The sequence below is a fragment of the Prionailurus bengalensis genome, chromosome D1 (assembly GCF_016509475.1).
Source record: "Prionailurus bengalensis isolate Pbe53 chromosome D1, Fcat_Pben_1.1_paternal_pri, whole genome shotgun sequence".
NCBI classification, from domain to species: Eukaryota; Metazoa; Chordata; class Mammalia; order Carnivora; family Felidae; genus Prionailurus; species Prionailurus bengalensis.
The window spans coordinates 87,959,565-87,980,562 of NC_057346.1; the positions used below are offsets into that span (position 1 = coordinate 87,959,565).

Below are 20,998 nucleotides of genomic sequence, written 5' to 3' on the forward strand. Positions count from 1 at the left end.
ATTTATGTGAAAGTAGAGTTACGGGCTTCTTGAGAACACAAGTTTCCCCACTGAAAGTAGAGCATTTCATAAGCCAAAATGGTGTAAAGAAGCAATTGCCATTAATTTTTATGGAAAAAGATCTGAGCTTTCCCGGATCCAAAAACCAACCTCTTTAGGTTTTTTTCTGATACCCTAGGACACACATATACGAAGTAAGTAGAGCTAAAGCATGAATGTTTCCAGACCGAGTCCAAAGCTATGGGTACTTGATGCTGAGATGTGCTGAGTGTAGTTCCGCAGGAAAGAGCTTGGTGGGGCCACTCTCACTGCTGGCGACGCACTGCATGCCCTCTATAACGAACCGTTCACCGCAACACAAACCGTGCTGAATGTTGTTTTTGCTTTTTGCCTCTTTGTGAAAATTGAAATCCTCTTCACATTTCTTTTGGTTAGCCTGAAAGGTGCAGTGGTGTAATGCAAACATTTAAAAAATGGGGGATACCTGTACTAAAAGTACTCAGCCATTTAAAATGGATCAAAAGATATTAAAAAAAAATATTTTCTGAAGAGATGAAGAAAGGTCTTTGAGCAACATGAGAAAAAACTTTGTCAGGGGCGCCTGGGTGGCGCAGTCGGTTAAGCGTCCGACTTCAGCCAGGTCACGATCTCGCGGTCCGTGAGTTCGAGCCCCGCATCAGGCTCTGGGCTGATGGCTCAGAGCCTGGAGCCTGTTTCCGATTCTGTGTCTCCCTCTCTCTCTGCCCCTCCCCCATTCATGCTCTGTCTCTCTCTGTCCCAAAAATAAATAAACGTTGAAAAAAAAATTAAAAAAAAAAAAAGAAAAAACTTTGTCAGTGCTTAGCACAGTGCCTCACATGTAGTAGATAAGAGTCATTCAACAATATTTATGAAGCATCTACCATGTTTCAAGCACTATGTACTAGGCATGTATCAGTGGACAAGACAGAAGCTTCTCTCTCCCGTCCCTTTTGTGGGAGGGAAAGATTTAAAAGTTCCAATCGAGTAAGTGGGATAAAGAAAACAGTATACTGTGACTGGAGGGGGGGGATGTCGGAATGCCACAGTGAGAAAATGACATTTGGGTTGTGACAAGGAGGATGCTAGTCAGCTATGCAGGGAAGGGGTATCTGGTGGAGGCAGCAGCAAGTGCAAAGGTCCTCAATCAGAAATGAGCTTTTAATATGGGCAAACCAAAACATGCCCGTGAGGCTAGAGAGTAAGTGTGCAGTTGTGAACAGAAGCTAGAAGATCGAACTAGAGGGTGGGCATGGAGGCCTGCATTTAATGTCCTGCATTATGAGATGCCTTGGGGGGGATTTTAAGCAGGCAGCCGTGCAGGGACAGAGCGGAAGCTGGAAGACCAGAGAGGAGGTTGTTGAAATAGTTCAGATGAGAGATAATAGATACCAGTCCTTTGTCAAGACATTTGTATTACAAATGTTTTCTCCCAGGTTGTGACTTGTCCTTTCATTTTCTTCACAGGATGTTTGCAAGAGCAAAGGTTTTGAATTTTGATAAAGTCCCATTTATCAGTATATTCTTTTATGGTTTGTGCTTTTGTGTCTTAAGTTTTTACCTGTCCTAAAGTTGCAAAGACTTTTCGTCTTTGTTTCTGCCAGAGGGTTTATGGTTTTAAGTTTTGTCAGGTCTGTGATTCATTTCATGCTAATTTTTGTGTCAACTTTTTATTTTAATGGCATTATTTTATCCTCTTGAGACTGTATTTCTCTAATTAGAAGGATGGTCATTTGATTTTTTTTATCTTAATTTTTTTTTTAATTTTTTTTTTCAACATTTATTTATTTTTGGGACAGAGAGAGACAGAGCATGAATGGGGGAGGGGCAGAGAGAGAGGGAGACACAGAATTGGAAACAGGCTCCAGGCTCCGAGCCATCAGCCCAGAGCCTGACGCGGGGCTCGAACTCACAGACCGTGAGATCGTGACCTGGCTGAAGTCGGACGCTTAACCGACTGCGCCACCCAGGCGCCCCTATCTTTATTTTTGAGAGAGAGACAGAGCGTGAGCAGAGGAGGAGCAGAGAAAAAGGGAGACACACAATCTGCAGCAGGCTCCAGGCTCTGAGCTGTGAGCACAGAGCCTGACGTGGGGCTCGAACCCACGAACCACGAGATCATGACCTGAGCTGAAGTTGGACACTCAGCCGACTGAGCCACCCAGGCGCCCCAGAAGTATGGTCATTTGAAATAGAAAAAATAAGATGTTAATGTTTCATATTTTCCATCACAAGAATAACTAATACATTATTATACTTGGGAATGCAGAAAAAGCAGATTTTTAAAAATTCATTGATTGGGGTGCCTGGGTGGCGCAGTCGGTTAAGCGTCCGACTTCAGCCAGGTCACGATCTCTCGGTCTGTGAGTTTGAGCCTCACATCGGGCTCTGTGCTGACAGCTGAGCCTGGAGCCTGCTTCAGATTCTGTGTCTCCCTCTCTCTGCCGCTCCCCTGCTCATGCTCTTTCTCTCTGTCCAAAATAAATAAACATTAAAAAAAAATTTTGGGGGGGGCGCCTGGGTGGCGCAGTCGGTTAAGCGTCCGACTTCAGCTCAGGTCACGATCTCGCGGTCCGTGAGTTCGAGCCCCGCGTCAGGCTCTGGGCTGATGGCTCAGAGCCTGGAGCCTGTTTCCGATTCTGTGTCTCTCTCTCTCTCTGCCCCTCCCCCATTCATGCTCTGTCTCTCTCTGTCCCAAAAATAAATAAACGTTGAAAAAAAAATTTAAAAAAAAATTCATTGCAATGTAAGTGTTCAGATAGTTAGAATAATGTAAGCAATTTTAGATTTTTCTACTTCAACTTGTAATATGAGCACCTTGCATGTTTTACAGTTTCAGAAATATTTCAAATGCCAAAACATGAAATTTAGAGGTGATCAACTGTGTTCTAATCATTGCTTGTTTCCACAGTGACTAAGGAGAATACAAAGAATTCACTTTTTTTTTTCTTAGCACATCAAAGTTTCATACTATTTTCGGCAAGTTTTTTAATTTAAGAAAATATAAACAGGAAAAAAAAAAAAAAGAATAGTAGTGCAAGGAACACACATATAACCTTAACCTGGATTCATCAGTTGTTAACATTTACCATGTTAGCTTCATCTCTACTTACATGTAATTTTATTTTTTTTCTTTTTTATTTTTTTAATATATGAAATTTATTGTCAAATTGGTTTCCATACAACACCCAGTACTCATCCCAACAGGTGCCCTCCTCAATACCCATCACCCACCCTCTCCTCCCTCCCACCCCCCATCAGCCCTCAGTTTGTTCTCAGTTTTTAAGAGTCTCTTATGCTTTGGCTCTCTCCCACTCTAACCTCTTTTTTTTTTCCTTCCCTTCCCCCATGGGTTCCTGTTAAGTTTCTCAGGATCCACATAAGAGTGAACACATACGGTATCTGTCTTTCTCCGTATGGCTTATTTCACTTAGCATCACACTCTCCAGTTCCATCCACGTTGCTACAAAGGGCCATATTTCATTCCTTCTCATTGCCACGTAGTACTCATATAAACCACAATTTCTTTATCCATTCATCAGTTGATGGACATTTAGGCCCTTTCCATAATTTGGCTATTGTTGAGAGTGCTGCTATAAACATTGGGGTACAACTGCCCCTATGCATTAGTACTCCTGTATCCCTTGGGTAAATTCCTAGCAGTGCTACTGCTGGGTCATAGGGTAGGTCTATTTTTAATTTTTTGAGGAACCTCCACACTGTTTTCCAGAGTGGCTGCACCAGTTTGCATTCCCACCAAGAGTGTAAGAGGGTTCCTGTTTCTCCACATCCTCTCCAGCATCTATAGTCTCTTGTTTACATGTAATTTTAAAATTGAACCTTTTGTGGACAATCATTGGCCCCTAAATACTTAAGCATGCATCTGTAATGTTACTGTTTCATATTTTTCCATCATAAGAATAATTAATACATTATTATAGTATACTTGGGAAATGCAGAAAAACAGATTTTCAACTAACCACAAAGCTTTATGACATCCAGCAAAATTAACAATTTTATAGCATCTAATTTTTATTCCATATTCAGATTTGCACAATTGTTTCAAGAATGTCTTTTATAGCTATTCCCCTCTCCCCCCAACTCCAGAAACCAATCGAGATTCACCCATTGCATTTGGTTATGACATGTGTCTTTGACTACTTTTAATTCAGAACAGTCCGTTACCTTTTTTTAATGACATCTTTGAAGAATTTAGCCTAGAATGTCCTATATTCTGAATTTGTCTGACTGTTTCTTCATGATAACTGGCTCCTCTCTATATATTTTTCATAAAGTACAAGTTGAGTCTAATGGCTTGATTAGTTTTAATGTTTGTTCATTTGCAAGAACTATAGGAGATGTGTCCTTATTGCATCTTGTCAGGAAGCATGTAATTTCAGCTTGTCCATTATCAATAATGGCACTGGGATAAAGAGGTTGGTAGCACACCTCTCCATTGTTATCTGTGGGTTGGTACTATGGCAGTATCAGTAACATGTGACTCAGTGGCTTTAGCGTCCATTGATGTTTGTTGTCTGAATCAGTTATTACATTGGGGGTTTCAATTCTGTCATTCCTCCTACATTCATTACCTGGCATCATTCATCATTCTGTAAAGAAAGGCTTTCTGGCTTTCTCCATTAGCTTGTTTGCATCCCCCTGCCCCCCTCCCATCATTATGGATTCATGGATTTTGCTTTATTCAGTAAATTAATTTGCTGAATCCCTTTGACATCACTGCACCAGTCTCCATGTTTCCTTGTTCTCTGGCCCAATAAGGTGTCTTGGGCTCACCTTGTATTTTTCCTGCCTTGGATCTGGAATTGGCCATTTCTCCAAAGAGCCCAGGTTTCAAACAACCCAGTCTGAATAATGTTTATGTCCTACACATAAGTAATTCCTTTCTTTTTTGGAGTGCTGTTCATAGGTGGTGCCATGGGTGTTGCTGACCAAGATCAGTTCCTACTCGTAGTTTAGGTTTCATCCTGTATCTCCATCACTCAAGCTCAAATCTGAGTCTTCTTTCTGAGGAGAGATGCCCACCTCCTTTAGCTATCTTGTGACTATTCCTGATTGTGACTCCCTCCTGGCCTTGTGCATTGATTGCAGATGGTAATTCAAAGCCAGCATAAATGAGAAGAATGAGTGACAATTTTAGAGGGCATGCATGAAAGAAAATTCATCTAATAAATGCTGTGTTTACGGCTGTTTCCCCAATAGTTAGCACCTGTGACAATGAATGTGGAATAAATGTGGACCGTAGGGTTTGAGGGCATTATTTAGTAAATCTTAGTAATATTTGCATTGTGTTCACCATGCTGACTTGACTTGAACCAGGAGATAAAGTGAGAGCAGGAATTGTGCTGCCTCATCACCGAAGTCTCTTATGCTTGCTTTTGTCATCATATTTCTTATGATTTCTTGTCTGCTTTTCCCACTAACTAAACTCAACACATTTTTATCTTGTATACTCTGTATCTTTGGTACTTATGATGTGTGTGCTTGGCCATAGTAAGCACTAAAACATTTGCAAAATAAATGAATGAAATCAACAAATATTTGTTGAATAGAATTTAGGAGGCTCAAATTTTATCATCTGCCTTGGTGCTAATTAGGTGGTAAGAATTTGAACAAGTTTGGGCTTCAGTTTATTCACTGGCAAATTGCGAGAGTTGAGGGGTGCAAACTAAAACAGCGAGGGTTGGGCAGATGACCTAAGTATATGAATTAGACAGAGAGGAGACTGTGGCACAGTGGAGAGTCAAGCCCTGTCCACAGGGAGTGGGAAATGCATGCACGATGGCAGACCCAATGAGTACCAACTTTATTGTTTTGAGAAAACAGATGAATGTTGATGAAATACTGGCAACTAATTAAAAGTTAAAAATTTTTTTCATTTTAAATACCAGTGGTCTGCAGGCCAGAGTTTGTGTGTAACCAGTCTGCTGGAATATTCTTTGAGTTTCCTTTCTGTTTTGACGTTGAATAATCCTCTTCATTACAATGTTGCTATATTGTGGTATGGCCAGCAGGGGGAGAAAGCATTCCCTAATTTTTCTCTCAAGTTTGGTCCTATAACTATAATGAAAATAACAAAGCAGAAATAGGGGCAGGGTTGGCTCTGTCCTATGAACATTGATAATACAATGTGAGAAGTTTCTAACTTTTATAGATAGATTTTGAAAAAGAGAGGATTCCAAGTCCTAGTGAATCCTTAAATTACTCAAACTAGTTGGTTTATCATGGAATCAAAGGAAGACATGCGTTCATCCATACGTTCCTCTGCTGCCATTTGGACCTGCCATGTAGCCCAAAAATGTGTGGATCTTTTCATCTCCAGAGAAGGAAATCAAATTTAAGAGAATTTGACCGCTGGAAGGGGAGGGACCTCACAATAAGCCCTTTCTGCGCCAAAATTATTTTTAGACTTTTTTATTTTGTGGAAGAAAGAAAAGGCTTAGTGAGTCTTAATAATTTACTTCAGATAACACAGAAAGAAACAGTGCTGAAATGTAAGGTCCCATTTGACTCCAAAGATTGTGGAAATTCTACCTGACCACATTCTCTAAACCCAGTGCTGGTGAATGTTTGACAACTAGCTGAGGCAGGAGGCAGGATATGAGTGTTGCGTGCATATGTACCCACCTAAGTTTGTAAGTTGGTTATAAACCTCATTAATATAAAGAATGCAGCACACAAATGATAATAAAATATACTTTTATGAATGAATATTCCACATAGCTAATCAATTCTCACAGGATGCATTCGTTGACTTTTGCCAGATTTTTGTATCTATAGCCAACCCATGGTTCTAATTAAATCACAACTTGAGAAGATCAGGCTATGAATAAATACTTGATTACTGTGTCATTTGGCAAAGAAGTTGCTTATATATTGATGAACAAAGGTAGTTCTGAGCTAAATGTTCATTGTTATTTTCTGTTACATTTAAGACTAAGTGAAACAGCAAAGACAGACCTTGGAACTTGCTGCCAATGACATGAGTGAATTCTTTGCTTAATTTGATGATAATTTTCAAATATTGGAAAACGCCTCCTCTCAGTTTTTTGTGCCGTTTACAGTGGGCAGCTGCAGACATGATACGCTTTTAACTTGCATTAACATTTTCTCTATCACTTAAGTCTAGAAAATCAAAGCAATAAACCAAAGTCTGGTTTGTAGTATTTCCAGTTTCCATGGTGTAAATGGTCCCATCATAGACAATTTCAGGCTACTTACATGATGTCACTGAACATAAAGTTGGGTAGGTTTGTGTGCCATTATGTAGTATTTCCACCATATAGATGTGACAGACAGAAATAACTTCAAGAGCACAAATAATAATAAAATGTATTAAAATAATTAGGAAGTGGTAAGCTTTGCAAACAAGCAGTCCTCACTTTGGACAGTAGTGTGGGACCGTAAAAATGACTATGAAAGCTGAAACCATGTTAAGTGGTCTTAATAATCACTGGGAAAAACTAGAATTCTTCCATGACCTTCAATATTTTCTTCAATAATTGCTTCAATAGTATAAAAGTAAACTTTTGTACTATTGGTTATAAATGTATATGGGGAAATGAAAAAAATAGTAAAGTTAATATTTATATGGCACACTAATTTAAGACATTAGAAACATTGAGAATTAAGGCTTCATGGTGCTTGTATTCTTCTCATTGTATAGCTTATGATGCATCTTTTCTACACTGTGGTGAATTGTCCTGCTCCTTTCTAACTTTGGATCAGCTTTTCACATGTCATCCTTTGTGCTCTGAGTGTCGTGAAGACATATCCCTGAAAATTCTTCTAATGTGAATTTTTCCCCCCAATATCTCTTCTCTGATCTCTTCGTCCTTTTTGTCATGAACACTTTGCTCATTTATGTCAATGAGTTTGCCTTCACTAAGTGCCTCTGGCTTTATCTGTACAGTCTTTCAAACAACAGCCTGTCTGTATTCCCACAACCAGCCATTTCTTCCGAGTCCCTTCACCTTTGATTCAAATTTGACTCCCAGCATTATCAATTTTCATTTCTTTGCTGCACTAACATCTTTGTTGGGAAGTTCCCTTTCTTCATTATCCATGTTTGTAAAATGCCACATGGGTTAGTCACGAGAAGACAAGTAGATAACACAACTACATGCTTTGTTGGCTGCGTGAACTGATTAACAGATGAGCAGTGATCAATCACCAACAGTCTTTGAAAGACATGATATGACCGGTCACTGATCATGAAACACATCCATTATTTACATGTTGATTAATGGACTGGAGAGCCAACAGCCAAGTGCAAATGCTATGCAGTCACTCATAGCAAATATACCATGGTTACTAAAATCTGAATCATGTTGGTGGCACACTGGTGTTATTTAAACTGTAGTAACTGAAATTCATGCATATTGGAATCACGTAAAGTAAGGGCTGCTTGTATTTATTACCTTTGTTTTTAATACAGTTTAATTGTAGCTATATGCAATTCAATTTTTAATAATTAGTGTATTTACTTATTTCTGAGAGAGAGAGAGAGAGAGAGAGAAAGAGAGGAGAGATGCGAGCGGGAGAGAGGCAGAGAGAGAAGGAGACACAGAATCTGAAGCAGGCTCCAGGCTCTGAGCCGTCAGCCCAGAGCCCGACGCGGGGCTCGAACTCACGGACCGCAAGATCGTGACCCGAGTCCAAGGCGGACGCCCAACTGACTGAGCCACCCAGGCGACCCCCTAATGGTTGATTCTAATAAGCTGGTGCAAGCCAGATCCTGTGCATCGCTATTAAACTCCATGAGGTGTTCAGTACTTTCACTTCCCTCATGTATGCGAACACCAGAGGGCTGTGACTTGTTCGCTCACAGGAACAATGGCATAGCCAGAGCTATCATTGCAAGGCTGATAATCTTTAAACTCTCCCGATAACTTTATTTCTAATAATCTCAAGGGTTACTATAAACCTACAGCCTTCTTCTACATCTTCTTCATATCCAGAAAGAGGATATATATATATATATATATATATATTAATAATGTTAAAAGAATGCAACATTTATGTTAGCTCTTCTAATTCCTTCCTAGCCTTATTTCTTTCGTTAACAGCTGAGATAATCTATTAGTGAGTTTTTGGTAGATTATACTGCAGTAACAAACGACTCCAAATCTCAGTAGCTACAAACAGCACCGCCTTATCTCTTGCTCTCACTGTATATTGGTCCCAGGTTGGTGGCAGCTTTGCTCCTGGCTATGGGCCACGTGTAGTCCATGGGTTTTCTTCATTTTTGTATCTGGACTGAAGGGATTGTAAATATTGGACGTGCTGTCCTAATGGAGGAGGGGAAAGATGCAGAGTTAGACCTTGCAGTGGTTCTCAAAGTTCACGAATGGAACTGGCACACTGTCACTACAGTCACATTCCATCAGCCAGAAAGGTCACATGGCCGTGTCCAATATCAATGGGGAGGGAAAAAGAACCCAAACAGAAAGATACTGGAAGGCACGTAGCAGTGGGTGGGGAAGTAGAATCTGACAGGGGAGTGAAGAAGAAACACAAACCTGGTTTCTGTCTCTCCTTGTGACGAAACAGGAATAGCTTCTCAAAAAGCTACCAAAGCTCAGATATTTGATTTTTTTAAAAATTCACTTATTGACATGAGAAAACAGCCACCAAAGAGCCTTATATTTAATGGCCTAATGTCTTGTTACTTCAAGTGTGGCCTGTCAATCAGGATCAGCATCACTTAGGAGCTTTTTATTTATTTGTTTATTAAAAACAAATTTTTTTAATGTTTATTTATTTTTGAGACAGAGAGAGACAGAGCATGAACGGGGGAGGGTCAGAGAGAGGAAGACACAGAATCCGAAGCAGGCTCCAGGCTCCGAGCTGTCAGCACAGAGCCCAACACGGGGCTCGAACTCACGGACCGTGAGATCATGACCCGAGCCAAAGTCGGACACCCAACCGACTGAGCCACCCAGGCGCCCCATTTAGGAGCTTTTTAGAAAAGCAGACTCAGGTGACCTCAGATTTCATCAGAATCTTCATTTTGACGAGGACTACAAATCCACGTACCCATTACAATTTGTGAAGCTTGGGCCTCGTAGGCATCTCTACCCAGATGCCCTTTCTAGCTTTTGTTTGCCTTATCCCTCAAACTTTTCTCTATTCCCAGATCTTGGAGAATGGCATCCTCATTCACCCCAAGCCCCAAACTGAAAGTTGTCCTCAATTCTTCCTCCCCCTATCACATCACCTCTGTCAGACCCACTTCAACGTCATTCCTGTCTCCTCCTCACCCGCCCCACTGTGCTACCTTGGTTCAGCTCGGGAACTTGTCTAAACTAATGCTCTGGCCTGACTTCCTTGCCTCCCATCCACCCCCACTCCCAACTCCAACCAACCTTCTTATTACTTGCCATATGGTCTTACCCAAATTCAATTCCAATTAAGATTGTAGCAGTGGAGGTGACGAGGGGATGCTTGGGACAAGTAAACACATAATCTAAATGAAAGTAGAGTTCTGCCTAGCAAATTCGGTTTCAAGACAAGTCTTTGATCAGTTTTCCGAAAGCTCCCCACGTGGAAATCCTGGAATTGCCCATGGACGCTTGCCTGCTTTAAAATCTTGACTATCACTTTCAGGATACGGTCCAAATCTCCCAGGAGGATGTTAAATTCTCTATATGTCTGTGGTCTGACTCACCAATAGAATCTCTCATCGCTTTTCTCCTCATACTAAACAGCCATATTGGCTACCATATCGGAAGGCACCTTTGATTTGTAATTCCACACTTTTGCGTGGCTCAAATGCCCTCTCTCACCCCATCTAATCTGCTTGTTCTGTCAAACCTCAAGTGTTACCTCCACTGTCAGCGTCCCCAGACTCAGAAAGAGAGTTAATCTCTCCTTCCTTATGTAATTTTCACCCATGGCATAGGTAATTGTTTTATAGTTTTAGCTCTGGATGGCTGCATCCTGAGGCCCTTGAGGACATGGGTTTTGTCTTACTCATCTCCATAGCCCCAGTGAGCACAGCGTTGGGCACGTAGTAGATGCTTAATAAAGGTTTATGATAATTGAAACAGTAAAGATTAAAATGGCTTCAATTGGACATTGTGAAGAAATGATAGATCGGACTGGGTTAATATACAAAAAAAAAAAAAAGTCTACTCTCAGGCATATAACAGGTACTTAAGAATGGAAGATACTTTAATCATGGTGCATTTTGCCTCTAAAGGAATGATGGTTTCATCTGGTCTAAAGATGCATTTGATTGGACTTCATAATAGAATAAAGTTGTTTTTGTCAAACAAAAAGGGGCATTGATTGGTGGGGAGGGTTGGCATTTATTGCTAGTGGGCTAAATCTATGATAGAGTGCGTTGTTTATATTACGTTTCTTACAGACCTTTCAAAAATGATAGATCTTTATTTTTTAATTATTTTTTTTTGAGGACAGCTTTTTTACTTTATTACAAAAAGAAGCTTTTATATGGTCAGAAAATACAGGATTGATCCTTTTTTTCTCTTCCTATGAAACGCTGCTGCTCCAAGAGCCAGAGTGGATTGTCTCCGCTCACTCCTCTACGTCCTGTCCTATTTACTTGGTGTGGATATCCTTGGCTCCTGAAAATCTGGCCCTTCAGTGCAAGGACAACAAAGTCCTGTGACCAGCAGTGCCAGAAGGTCCCATTTCCATGTATTGCATCCATGCACACCTCCTAAAAGTGGGGTAGAGCAGGGCAACATTTTCCAAAATAAAGGTCATCTATATGATATGTACCTACATACCTTTATTCATATCATGTCCAAATTTTTTTTTTAAAAAGAACACATTTATTATAAAATCATAACAAAGACTGGACCGTGTTTTGCCCATTCTGGAAAGATGAAACTCAGTAATAACACATCCCTGGAAACCGTCCAGAGATTGCGACAATAGCTCTCTGCTAAACAGTCAGATATTCTTGCGTTAAGCTTGGCGAAACTGCCTTTCAAAACCAGAAGGGGAAGAAGTAAAGCGAAGGGTCACACTTTGCTCATCTTTCCAAATCAAATACGAGAAGGATCTTCCAATTAAGAGGCGCAAACATTTGTTCTTTTATTACCAATAGTACTACAACGAACAATGCAAATTTTGTGGTCTAATTTTGTTGAGTCTTTGTGGGTTTTCTTTTTTACAAAAAGTGATAGATATCTAAAATGAAATTTTAATGTTTTTATTTTTGAGAGAGAGAGAGAGAGCAAGACACAGAATCCGAAGCAGACTCCAGGCTCTGAACTGTCAGCATAGAGCCTGACGCGGGGCTCGAACTCGGGAACTGCAAGATAATGACCTGACCTGAAGTCAGATGCTTAACCGACTGACCCACGCAGGCGCCCCTAAACTGAAATTTTAAATATAAATATCCCTTACGTGCTTAAGAAAAACACTTTACATAACAATAACATCAAAGATTTCTTGAGCACTTGGTGCCAGATTGTTTTTTTTAAAACCTTTATTGAGAGATGATGTACATAACATAAAACTCACTAGTTTTAAGTACTCACTTAAGTGATGCTTAGTGTATTTACAGAGTTATATATCCATAACCACGGTCTAACTTAGAACATTTTTATCAGCATAAAAAGAAACGTTGTGCCCCCTGTCAGTCCTCATTTTTACTCCCCCAGCCCCGGGGAACCACGATTCTACTTTCTGTCTCTTTGAGTTTGCCTTCTCTGGACATTTTGTATGAATGGAATCATATGATATGTGGCCTTCTTGCATATGATATGTCACTGGCTTCTTTCACTTAGCATAATACTCTCCAGGTTCATCTGTGTCTCAGCATGTGGCCGAACTTCGTGCCTGTTTATTGCTGAATACTATGCCAGTATCGCACATTTTGTTTATCCACCGACCAGCTGTTGGAAATTTGGGTTGTTTCCACATTTTGGCTCTTGCGAATAATGCTGATACAAATATTTATGTTCAAGTATTTGTGTGGGCATATGTTTTTATTTATCTTGGGTAGATAGCCTTGATATCTTGGGTAGACAGCTCCAGTTTTCTGAAGGAGGGAGACTGACTTTTACTTTTTTTCCCCTAAGGGTCACCGGTTATTAGGTGGTAGATGAGGACTGGAACCCAGGTTGTAAATCACTGAGATTTTCCATGGTCAGTCCTAGTTGCCACCCTACAGGGCCTGAGAAAAGGGCTTCACACAGCGAAGCTGGAGCTTGAAGGCAAAGAGATGCGGTAAAAATGAGCTAGTCCCGTAGTGCCAGAGCCTGGACCATATCCCCGCTCGGCAATTAGATGAGCCCCAGGAGCACCAGAAATATTAACAAGACAAATTATCCCTTCACGGTTAAAAACTGCATTCTCCCACTGGAGGATATGGAGAATAATTAGCCAGAACCTGGGACATTGACTTGTCATCGACAGGAGACCGGTGCAAATGAAGCACTGAGTTGCGAGGCTACTCTAGGTCTGAGATCAGCCTCGCCCACCTGGCCGCTCAGAGCTGGCCCTCGTGGGTGCGGGCACTGCCCTGCTGGGCCTGTCGTGCTGGCACCTGGAGCGGGATGTGAAAGCCTCTTTCAGAAAAGCAGGTTGAGAGATGAGGGAAAGGGAAACAAGATGACCTACCATTCTGCAATGGCCTTTTAGTTGGCCTCCTCACACCGCTCTCGAATCCCTCTTCTAGTCTATTCTGTGAGGTGAAGAGTGATCTTCCCAAACACACATCTGATCGCTCACTCTGCTTGAAAATTCTCACAGCTCCCTACTGCCCTCAGCATTAATTCAACCACATCTCCTTGCCCTCCAGGGCAGTTCTTGTCTGCAGGGACCCCCACCATGAGCATCTAGGACCAGACAGTGAGATGCAGGCGGGGGCTGGTAAATGCTCCATTTCATACAACCCTGTTATGTTTTCTCAAGGGTGCCGAAAGCAGGGAAAACCAGATACCATGTTGAGAATTGCATTTTAAATTTCTGCCCCCCCACCCCCGCCCTTAAAGTAATCTAAGATGTCTGAAATATATACCATGGCACTTTAGGCCCTCATGGTTTGTAAAGACACGTTTTAGTTCCTGAATATGGCAGGTGACCCATACTTCCCCTTGCCAGCAATGCTCCACTCAGAACTCTTCACCATGTCTGGCAGCACTTGCCATGTGTGGCATAAGTGTGTGTCTCCCTCCCTTGACTCTAAGCACAGTAACAGTGGGGCAGGGGCACTGCACCCTGTAGGAACCACAGGACCTTAGCATAGTCCTGGGCACACAAAAGAAAGACTTCAGTGTAGACTTGGGCTTTGTACAAGCAAGGACTGTCAGTAATAGAGATTAGGGCTAGAGCAGGGAGATCTGCTTATTGCAAAAAGAACGAAACAGAGGCCCAGGTATCTCCCCTGTAAGGCAATGTCTGGAAATTTCAGTTGAGAGCTAGAAACCACTGCCTGGAGATTGACCTTTGCCACTGGCCTAGCAATTTCCTTCGTAAAAAGACACAGACTTTTTTTTTTTTTTTTTAAAACATGGTTACTGTTTAATTGGCAGCATTGTTTTCCTTCTTACTGGTACACAGAATAGTGGGGCAACTTGAAACCAATTGGTGCAGTGAAATACGGTCTATTTTCTTAAAAAGTTTTTTAAATGTTTATTTTTGAGAGAGAGAGAGAGAGTTCAAGTGGAGGAGTGGCAGAGAGAGAGGGAGACAGAATCTGAAGCAGGCTCCAGGCTTTGAGCTGTCAGCACAGAGCCCAATGTGGGGCTTGAACTCACAAACTGTGAGATCATGACTTGAGCTGGTCAGAGGATTAACCGACCAAGTCACCCAGGTCCCCCAAAAGAAACAGACTTCTAATGCTGTGTAGCAATAATCACACATAGGGAAAATCCCAGAGCCTCAGTTTTAACAGACTAAAGTTAACAAAAGGGATTATGGTTCAGCAGGAATGCAATTATTATATAAGACTGAACGCTGTGTGTCAAGTATATTTTTAAATGCTTGATATGTATCAATTCAATCCTTAAAACAACCCAATGAGGTAGGTTCTCATCATTTCCAGTGTTATAGACAAGTGTGATTTGTCCAAAGTTATACAGCTAGTATATGGCAGAACTTGAATTTAAATATCTAAGAAGTCAAGTTTCAGAGTCTGTGCACGGACTGATCATCAGTCGAGGACTGGGATCTCATCAAGCTTCCTGCACCAGCAGAAAACTTACCCTCAGTTGTTCCTGCTGGATGAGGATAGGGTACGAACTCAACCTCTCCACATCTGTGCCAGTGTGGATCTCCTGCCTTAACGCCGGAGCGGCCCTCACCAGATACTTCACCTGCCCTCTGGGCGGCCCTCACCAGATACTTCACTCTTCCTCTGAAAACGTTGTACACGTGTTCCCACCTTTGCACCTTGCCATTTGCCGGGCCTGGCAAAACTGTAAATGTTGCCTTCTTTCACCTTCCCTCCTGATCCAGGCATAAATAGCCATCCCTCACCCACATTCCCGTGATGATGGGCAAGCTGCGCATGCCTCTGCCACCGGATACTCTCCACATCTCCCTAAAGTGAAGGTTCCCTAGAATGAAGGCTCCCTAAAGTGACCTCTGCCCCTCTCAGTAGACTACAGGCTTCCTCAGGGCAAGGATCCTTTCTGCTCTGGACACCAGCCTCATCTGGCAGAGAAATTCAACCAAACCCGTCTAACAATATCACAGAAATGTGATTTATATCTTGTCTAAGGCTGGCAAATAATAATTGAAGGGAAAATCCCAGTAGAGGATATGCTTTTGAGATACACATTTGCTATCTCTCGACCCCATGGAATTTGCCCCCCAAATCCTCCTGTCTCTCTCTGAATGCTCATAGAGAGCCCAGCTGTGGTTTGATCTTGTCTCTTGCCTCACAGCCTCTCCCCTTCTGGATCTTTTCTACCTTAGGCCAGCAATGCCCTGCCACCTCTCCCTGGTGTCACCACTTGCTGCTGGGACCATTATTTCCCCTGCCTTGTGATGTTGCTTGAATCATGGCCATGGACTGGCTTCCTCATTCGTGTCTCGAACTCGTTCTCTGAGTTGTTTTCTTGGGTCAACCAGACTGCAAGTTTCTTAAAAACAGCAGAACTCACTTAAATGAACAGCTATCTTAAATAATAATGACCCGAAGACGGTATTACTGTGTTTCAGCAAACCTTAGATGCAGTATGAAACACATCTGACTTCTGAGAAGTTAGTATGTGGGAAAATGTGTCTTAGATGAAATATGGTGTTATTTCTATCCTACTGGTGCACAATAAGTGAGATATAACACTTTTCCACACCCACTAGCTGGCTTGCTGTGCTTTGAGCACACCAGGCACGCTCTGCTTCTGTGTTTTGGCTCTTGCTGTCCTTTTATCTGGAATGTTCTCCCTGTGAGGCTTATTCCCTCACCACCTTCAGCTCTTTGCTTAAATATCACTTTCTCAGTGAGGCCTTCCTTCACCCTATTTAACACTGCAATACTCCCTTCCTGTTTTTCATTTTTTTTTTTTAAGTTTATTTTTGAGAGACAGAGAGGGTGAGAGCACAAGCAGGGGGAGGGGCAGAGAGAGAGAGAGAGAGAGAGAGAGGGAGACAGGGAGACACAGAATCCGGCGCAGACTCCAGGTTCTGAGCTGTCAGTGCAGAGCTGGTCCTGGGGCTTGAACCCACCAACCGTGAACCGTGAGATCATGACCTGAGCTGAAGTCGGATTATCAGACTGAGCCACCCAGGCGCCCCTGTTTTTCATTCTTTTATACTGATTTTTCTCCATAGCATCTATCACTTACTTGCTTATTGCCAGTTACTTTCACTAGAATGTCATAGGAGGGCGGAGATTTTGTTTGTGGCTGTTGCCCTCAGTGTCTAGAACAGTGCCTGACACTTAACAGGCAGTCAGTAAGTATTGTCGAATGCATAGAGTTTGAGCTTCATGAGGTCAGGGACGTGTGTTTTTTGCTCACCACTTACATCCCCAGCGCCTAACACAGTAGCTGGCAGGCAGTGGCCTCTGAATAAATATTTATTGGCTGAGGGACGTATGAAGCACCGATGAACGAGGTAATTTGCTTAAGGTCATCTAGCTCGGCAAGGGGAAAAGCAAGGAGGCCAATTCAGCTGACTCGGACGCCTTTTGTTCCGCTGGATAGTGACTGCAGGAAGGCTTTTATGGGAAGACGTTCCGCTATGTGCACTGCTTTGCACGTAGTATGGCTGCAATAAATATTTATACTATGTTTTAGTCCAGCGTGTTATTGCAACTAGGCCATAGTCGCTTCAGGTCCTCGGGGGTAAACGGGGCATGCAGGTGTCTGCCGCCCCTTCAGAGAACTAGTGAACAAACAGCACAAAGCGCGCCCACCTATCTGCAAAGGGCTTTCCAAATTCAGGCTGAGGAGCTTACTGGCCTCTTCAGTACGTTGACCATGACCATCTACCTTCTTTTTGGGGCCAGACGACCCCTCCTGGCGATCTCCCCTCCTCTAGACGGGAGACTGGCAGGGAAAAGAGGGAGAAGAGAAGGAAGTCCTCCGCCGCCTCCACACCCACGTCTGGACCTCGGCGCGCGGGAACGGCCGCGAGGGGTCCCTCTTCGGGCCCGGGCCAGCGGGGTGCGCGGGAGCGGGGGGCGCGCGGTGGCTCCGCGCGGGGATGCGCGCGCGCGCCTGCCTCGCCTCCCTCGCCCGCTCCGGTAGCTACGTGCTTTCTTTGTCAATGAGGCGCCGCTCTGAGCTGCAGTAACACTCTCGGCCCGGGAGCCGGGGCCGGACCTGGAACCCAAGCCGGAGCCAGCGCGGGGAGCGGGGCGGAGAGGCAGCAGCCGGCGGCGGGAGGGAGGGTCCCGAGCGCGCCCCGCGGCCGCCAGTGCCCGCTCCTCGCAGCCTCGCCCCCTCATCCCGCGGGAGCCGACCCCGGGAGTGGGGGCCCCGGGCGGCGCCCGTCCCACCCTCGCAACCCGGGCGCGCCGGCGCGGGGCGACAGGCACCGTGGGAACCCCGGCCGGCTCCCGCCGCGGCTCCATGAGGCCCCGGGCCCTGAGCGGGTGAAGCCGCGGCTCCGCGGAGCCCGCCCCGGGCGCGGCAGGACGAGCGAGCAAGTCGCGCCTCCCGGCGCCCCCGCCCTCCGGCGCCCGGGCCATGGCCGGAGATGCCCGGTGAGGACCGGGGCGCCGAAGGCTGGGCTCCCCGGCGCGGTGCGGAGCGAGGCAGCGGCCTGGATGTGTGAAGCGTCCCCATGGCTCGGCAGGAGGCGAAGCCCCAGGGCCGCAGGGAAGCTGGGCAGGCGGCGCGGAGGCGCAGGGGCCGGGCGGGCGGGGGAGCCGCCGGCGGCCGGGGCGTGAGGAGCTCCGGGCCGGCGCCCGGGCTCCGGGCCGCCGCGTCCCAGGATGCGCCGCCGCCGCCGTCGCCGCCGCCGCTGCCGCCGCTGCTGCTGGGACTCCTGCTGCTGGCGGCCCTCCCCGACCACTGCCTGGCCGACCCGGGTAAGCACTTGGCGACTGCTTTGCCCCTGTGGAGGTTTCTGGAGGAGCCGGGCCGCCCGTCGGGGCCGGCACCTGACGGGGTGGTGGTGGATGGAGAGGTCTTTGCAGCACCGGCGCTAGGATTTTCTCCGCCCTTTGCTGCTGCAACAGCGGGAGAACTGTCAGAAATCTGTCTCCGGGGAAGGCACCGTTGGGCGGGGAAGTAAAAAGAGGTGCATTCGCATCTTCTTTCTGGACAAGTTGCAGATCCTTCCTAGTGGTCCCACAGGCACGCTTCATTTAGATAAAGACATGGTGTTTTAGTAGGACACATTTCAGGGTGGAGACATCCACTGTATTTTGGGCTCCCTGTCGGGTGTCCACTTTGTTTTAACTGCATGAAATGGCCAGAGAGTTTTAGGCAATTCCCGTGTCGGCTTCCCAATAGCGTTTCCCCCTACATGTTGACAGGAGACCCGTTTTCTTTTGGGATAGAGGTACCTAAAATAATTGCTTGCATCTTGCAAAGGGATCCAGGCACTGATCAAGTATATAACCCACTGTTTGCAGGAGGATAGTTAAAAATAATCACGCTTGTCTCTTAGACTCCCAAGAACCCCCAAGAAATAGATCTCTGTAATTCCTTGGACGATTTTGAGAAATCTTTTGTAACTCTTTGCGGGGGGGGGGGGGGGATTATTCTGCTAATGTGCTTCCAAACTTATTGTGCAGTCAGGAATTGTCTGTGAAATAAGAATGATTACTATGGCACTTGGAAAGGTCAAGCTTCTGTTTGCGATGAAATTCTGTGCTCTTGGTACATTTAATTTATCAAGGAATATAGCTCTCACTTCAGCTAATGTGGTCCTGTAGTTATGTCCTTTTTAGCAAGGACTAATGAAGACTGCTTTTTTCTCAGCATACTCCTCCCTCCAAATTAGATTAAATTTCCTAATTATGAAGGAATTTGAAGGATTTAGATAAGAGAGTTTCAGGTTTAAAATATTGCTTGTCTTCAGCTGCTTAATTCAAAGCCCCCCACCCCCCTTTTGATTCACTTAAAGGGTCCCTGACATGAAGCATCTATGTTTGCAAGATACTGTCCAGGAATTTTTGTGTTATGATTATAGTGGTGACAAAGTTTGGTAATCTTTGGATGTGTGCCTGAGACCCAAGAAAAGCCTTTGAAGAATTTTAGCCCCCAGATTTTATGCCTCTAGCAGTTTTCAGTGATATGTATTTGGTATAATGGTTAAAAGGTAAGTCCTGAGTTAGACACATGCAAATACCCTAGTATTCCTTGGATCAGAAACACACTTTGAGTTTTTATTTAAAATAAATCAGATCTTTGGTAGTTTTGTAAACTGTTTATGAGATGTGAATTCCTGGATGTTGTTCATTTGAGTGCATATAGCAAAAACCGTTCAACCATCTGTAATGTGTGAAATTTGGATTTTAGGTATTGTTCTCCTTCAGCCTGATGTCACATGATTTCCTCTGATAGGTTTTGAATTTCTCTTCTCCCTTCCGACCTTTGTACATTGACCCTTCTGAACCTCTGTGGCTTTACTTGGCTCTTCTTTCAGACTGCCAGAGCCTGACTTAGGGAACTTTTGATCCATATCTTTTCATTTCAGCCCTGATGTCATTTTCTTTTCTCTTTTAGTGTGCTGATCATGGGGATAGTTAGGAAAGGTACTTTGACTAAAATGATGGTAAAAATCATTAAAATTGATGTTCCCCAAAGCCCTCTGTCTTTCCCTCTCTCATTGGAGTGACTTGTTTCCTTTGTGCTTTTTGGGTGCCCTTTCTGCTGTCACCCTTGATGACTAATTTCCCGTGGTCCAGATCACCTGTGGATCCAGAGTCTACCACCGGGCTCCGTGGGTTCCTGTGGGTTTGCCACTGATTCAGTGCCATGACTTGTCTCTCTCTCAGTGGGAGACTTGAACACTGGCTCCCTGTCCTGCCTCTTATCTGCCTTCATTTGTTCTCTGGATTCCAGTTGAGGCAGCTTCACTGCACGGTGGGTGAGTGCTGGGACTAACTCCAGGCATCCCAAGGGGTTTGTGTCAGGAAGCAGTGTTTGGAGGGAGGCGGGAGAATGGATGGCGCTTTTCTGGGACCTTTGATTTCCAACAACTTGGTTGGGGTACCTTCCAACAACAGGAGTGGTACCTGCTGCAGTTTGGTGCTGCTGCTCACTGCCAAATGTGTCTGATGCCGAGTTGCTTGAGAAGCCAGACCTATGACATTAAGAGGCTATTAAAAGTGATAGTTTGCTACAGTCAAGGCATTGCTGTTCCTTGTTTTCTAGGCAAGGCTAAGGCAGACATTTACCCAGGTTGAAAAATGGGTAAATAGATTTGTTTCAGGAAAATGCCATGGCAGTTGTTCAGGTTCTTTGTGTTCTGGGGGCCCAGCAGTGTGTTTCCAGCCTATCTCCACCCATTCCACCCAAGTGCTTTTGCTTTAAAATTCCTGAGGAATCAGGGCTCCCTCTCTTTGTCCTGTAAAAGG

General features: G+C 44.2%; 1 protein-coding gene across 4 annotated transcripts in view; it reads left to right on the forward strand.

The window, feature by feature from the left end:
* Window positions 1-17,672: 17,672 nt before the first annotated feature.
* The window catches only part of KIAA1549L (KIAA1549 like), a 269,578-nt gene continuing 266,252 nt past the window's right edge, over window positions 17,673-20,998 (forward strand). For 2 of the 4 annotated variants that reach the window (XM_043580901.1, XM_043580903.1), the window contains exon 1: window positions 17,680-18,499. In XM_043580901.1, the coding sequence (XP_043436836.1) occupies window positions 18,253-18,499 (247 nt within the window). In that variant the 5' untranslated portion in view covers window positions 17,680-18,252. Of the gene's footprint in view, window positions 18,500-20,998 lie in introns of all 4 variants that reach the window. The other 2 variants (XM_043580905.1, XM_043580904.1) reach the window with 2 other exon arrangements.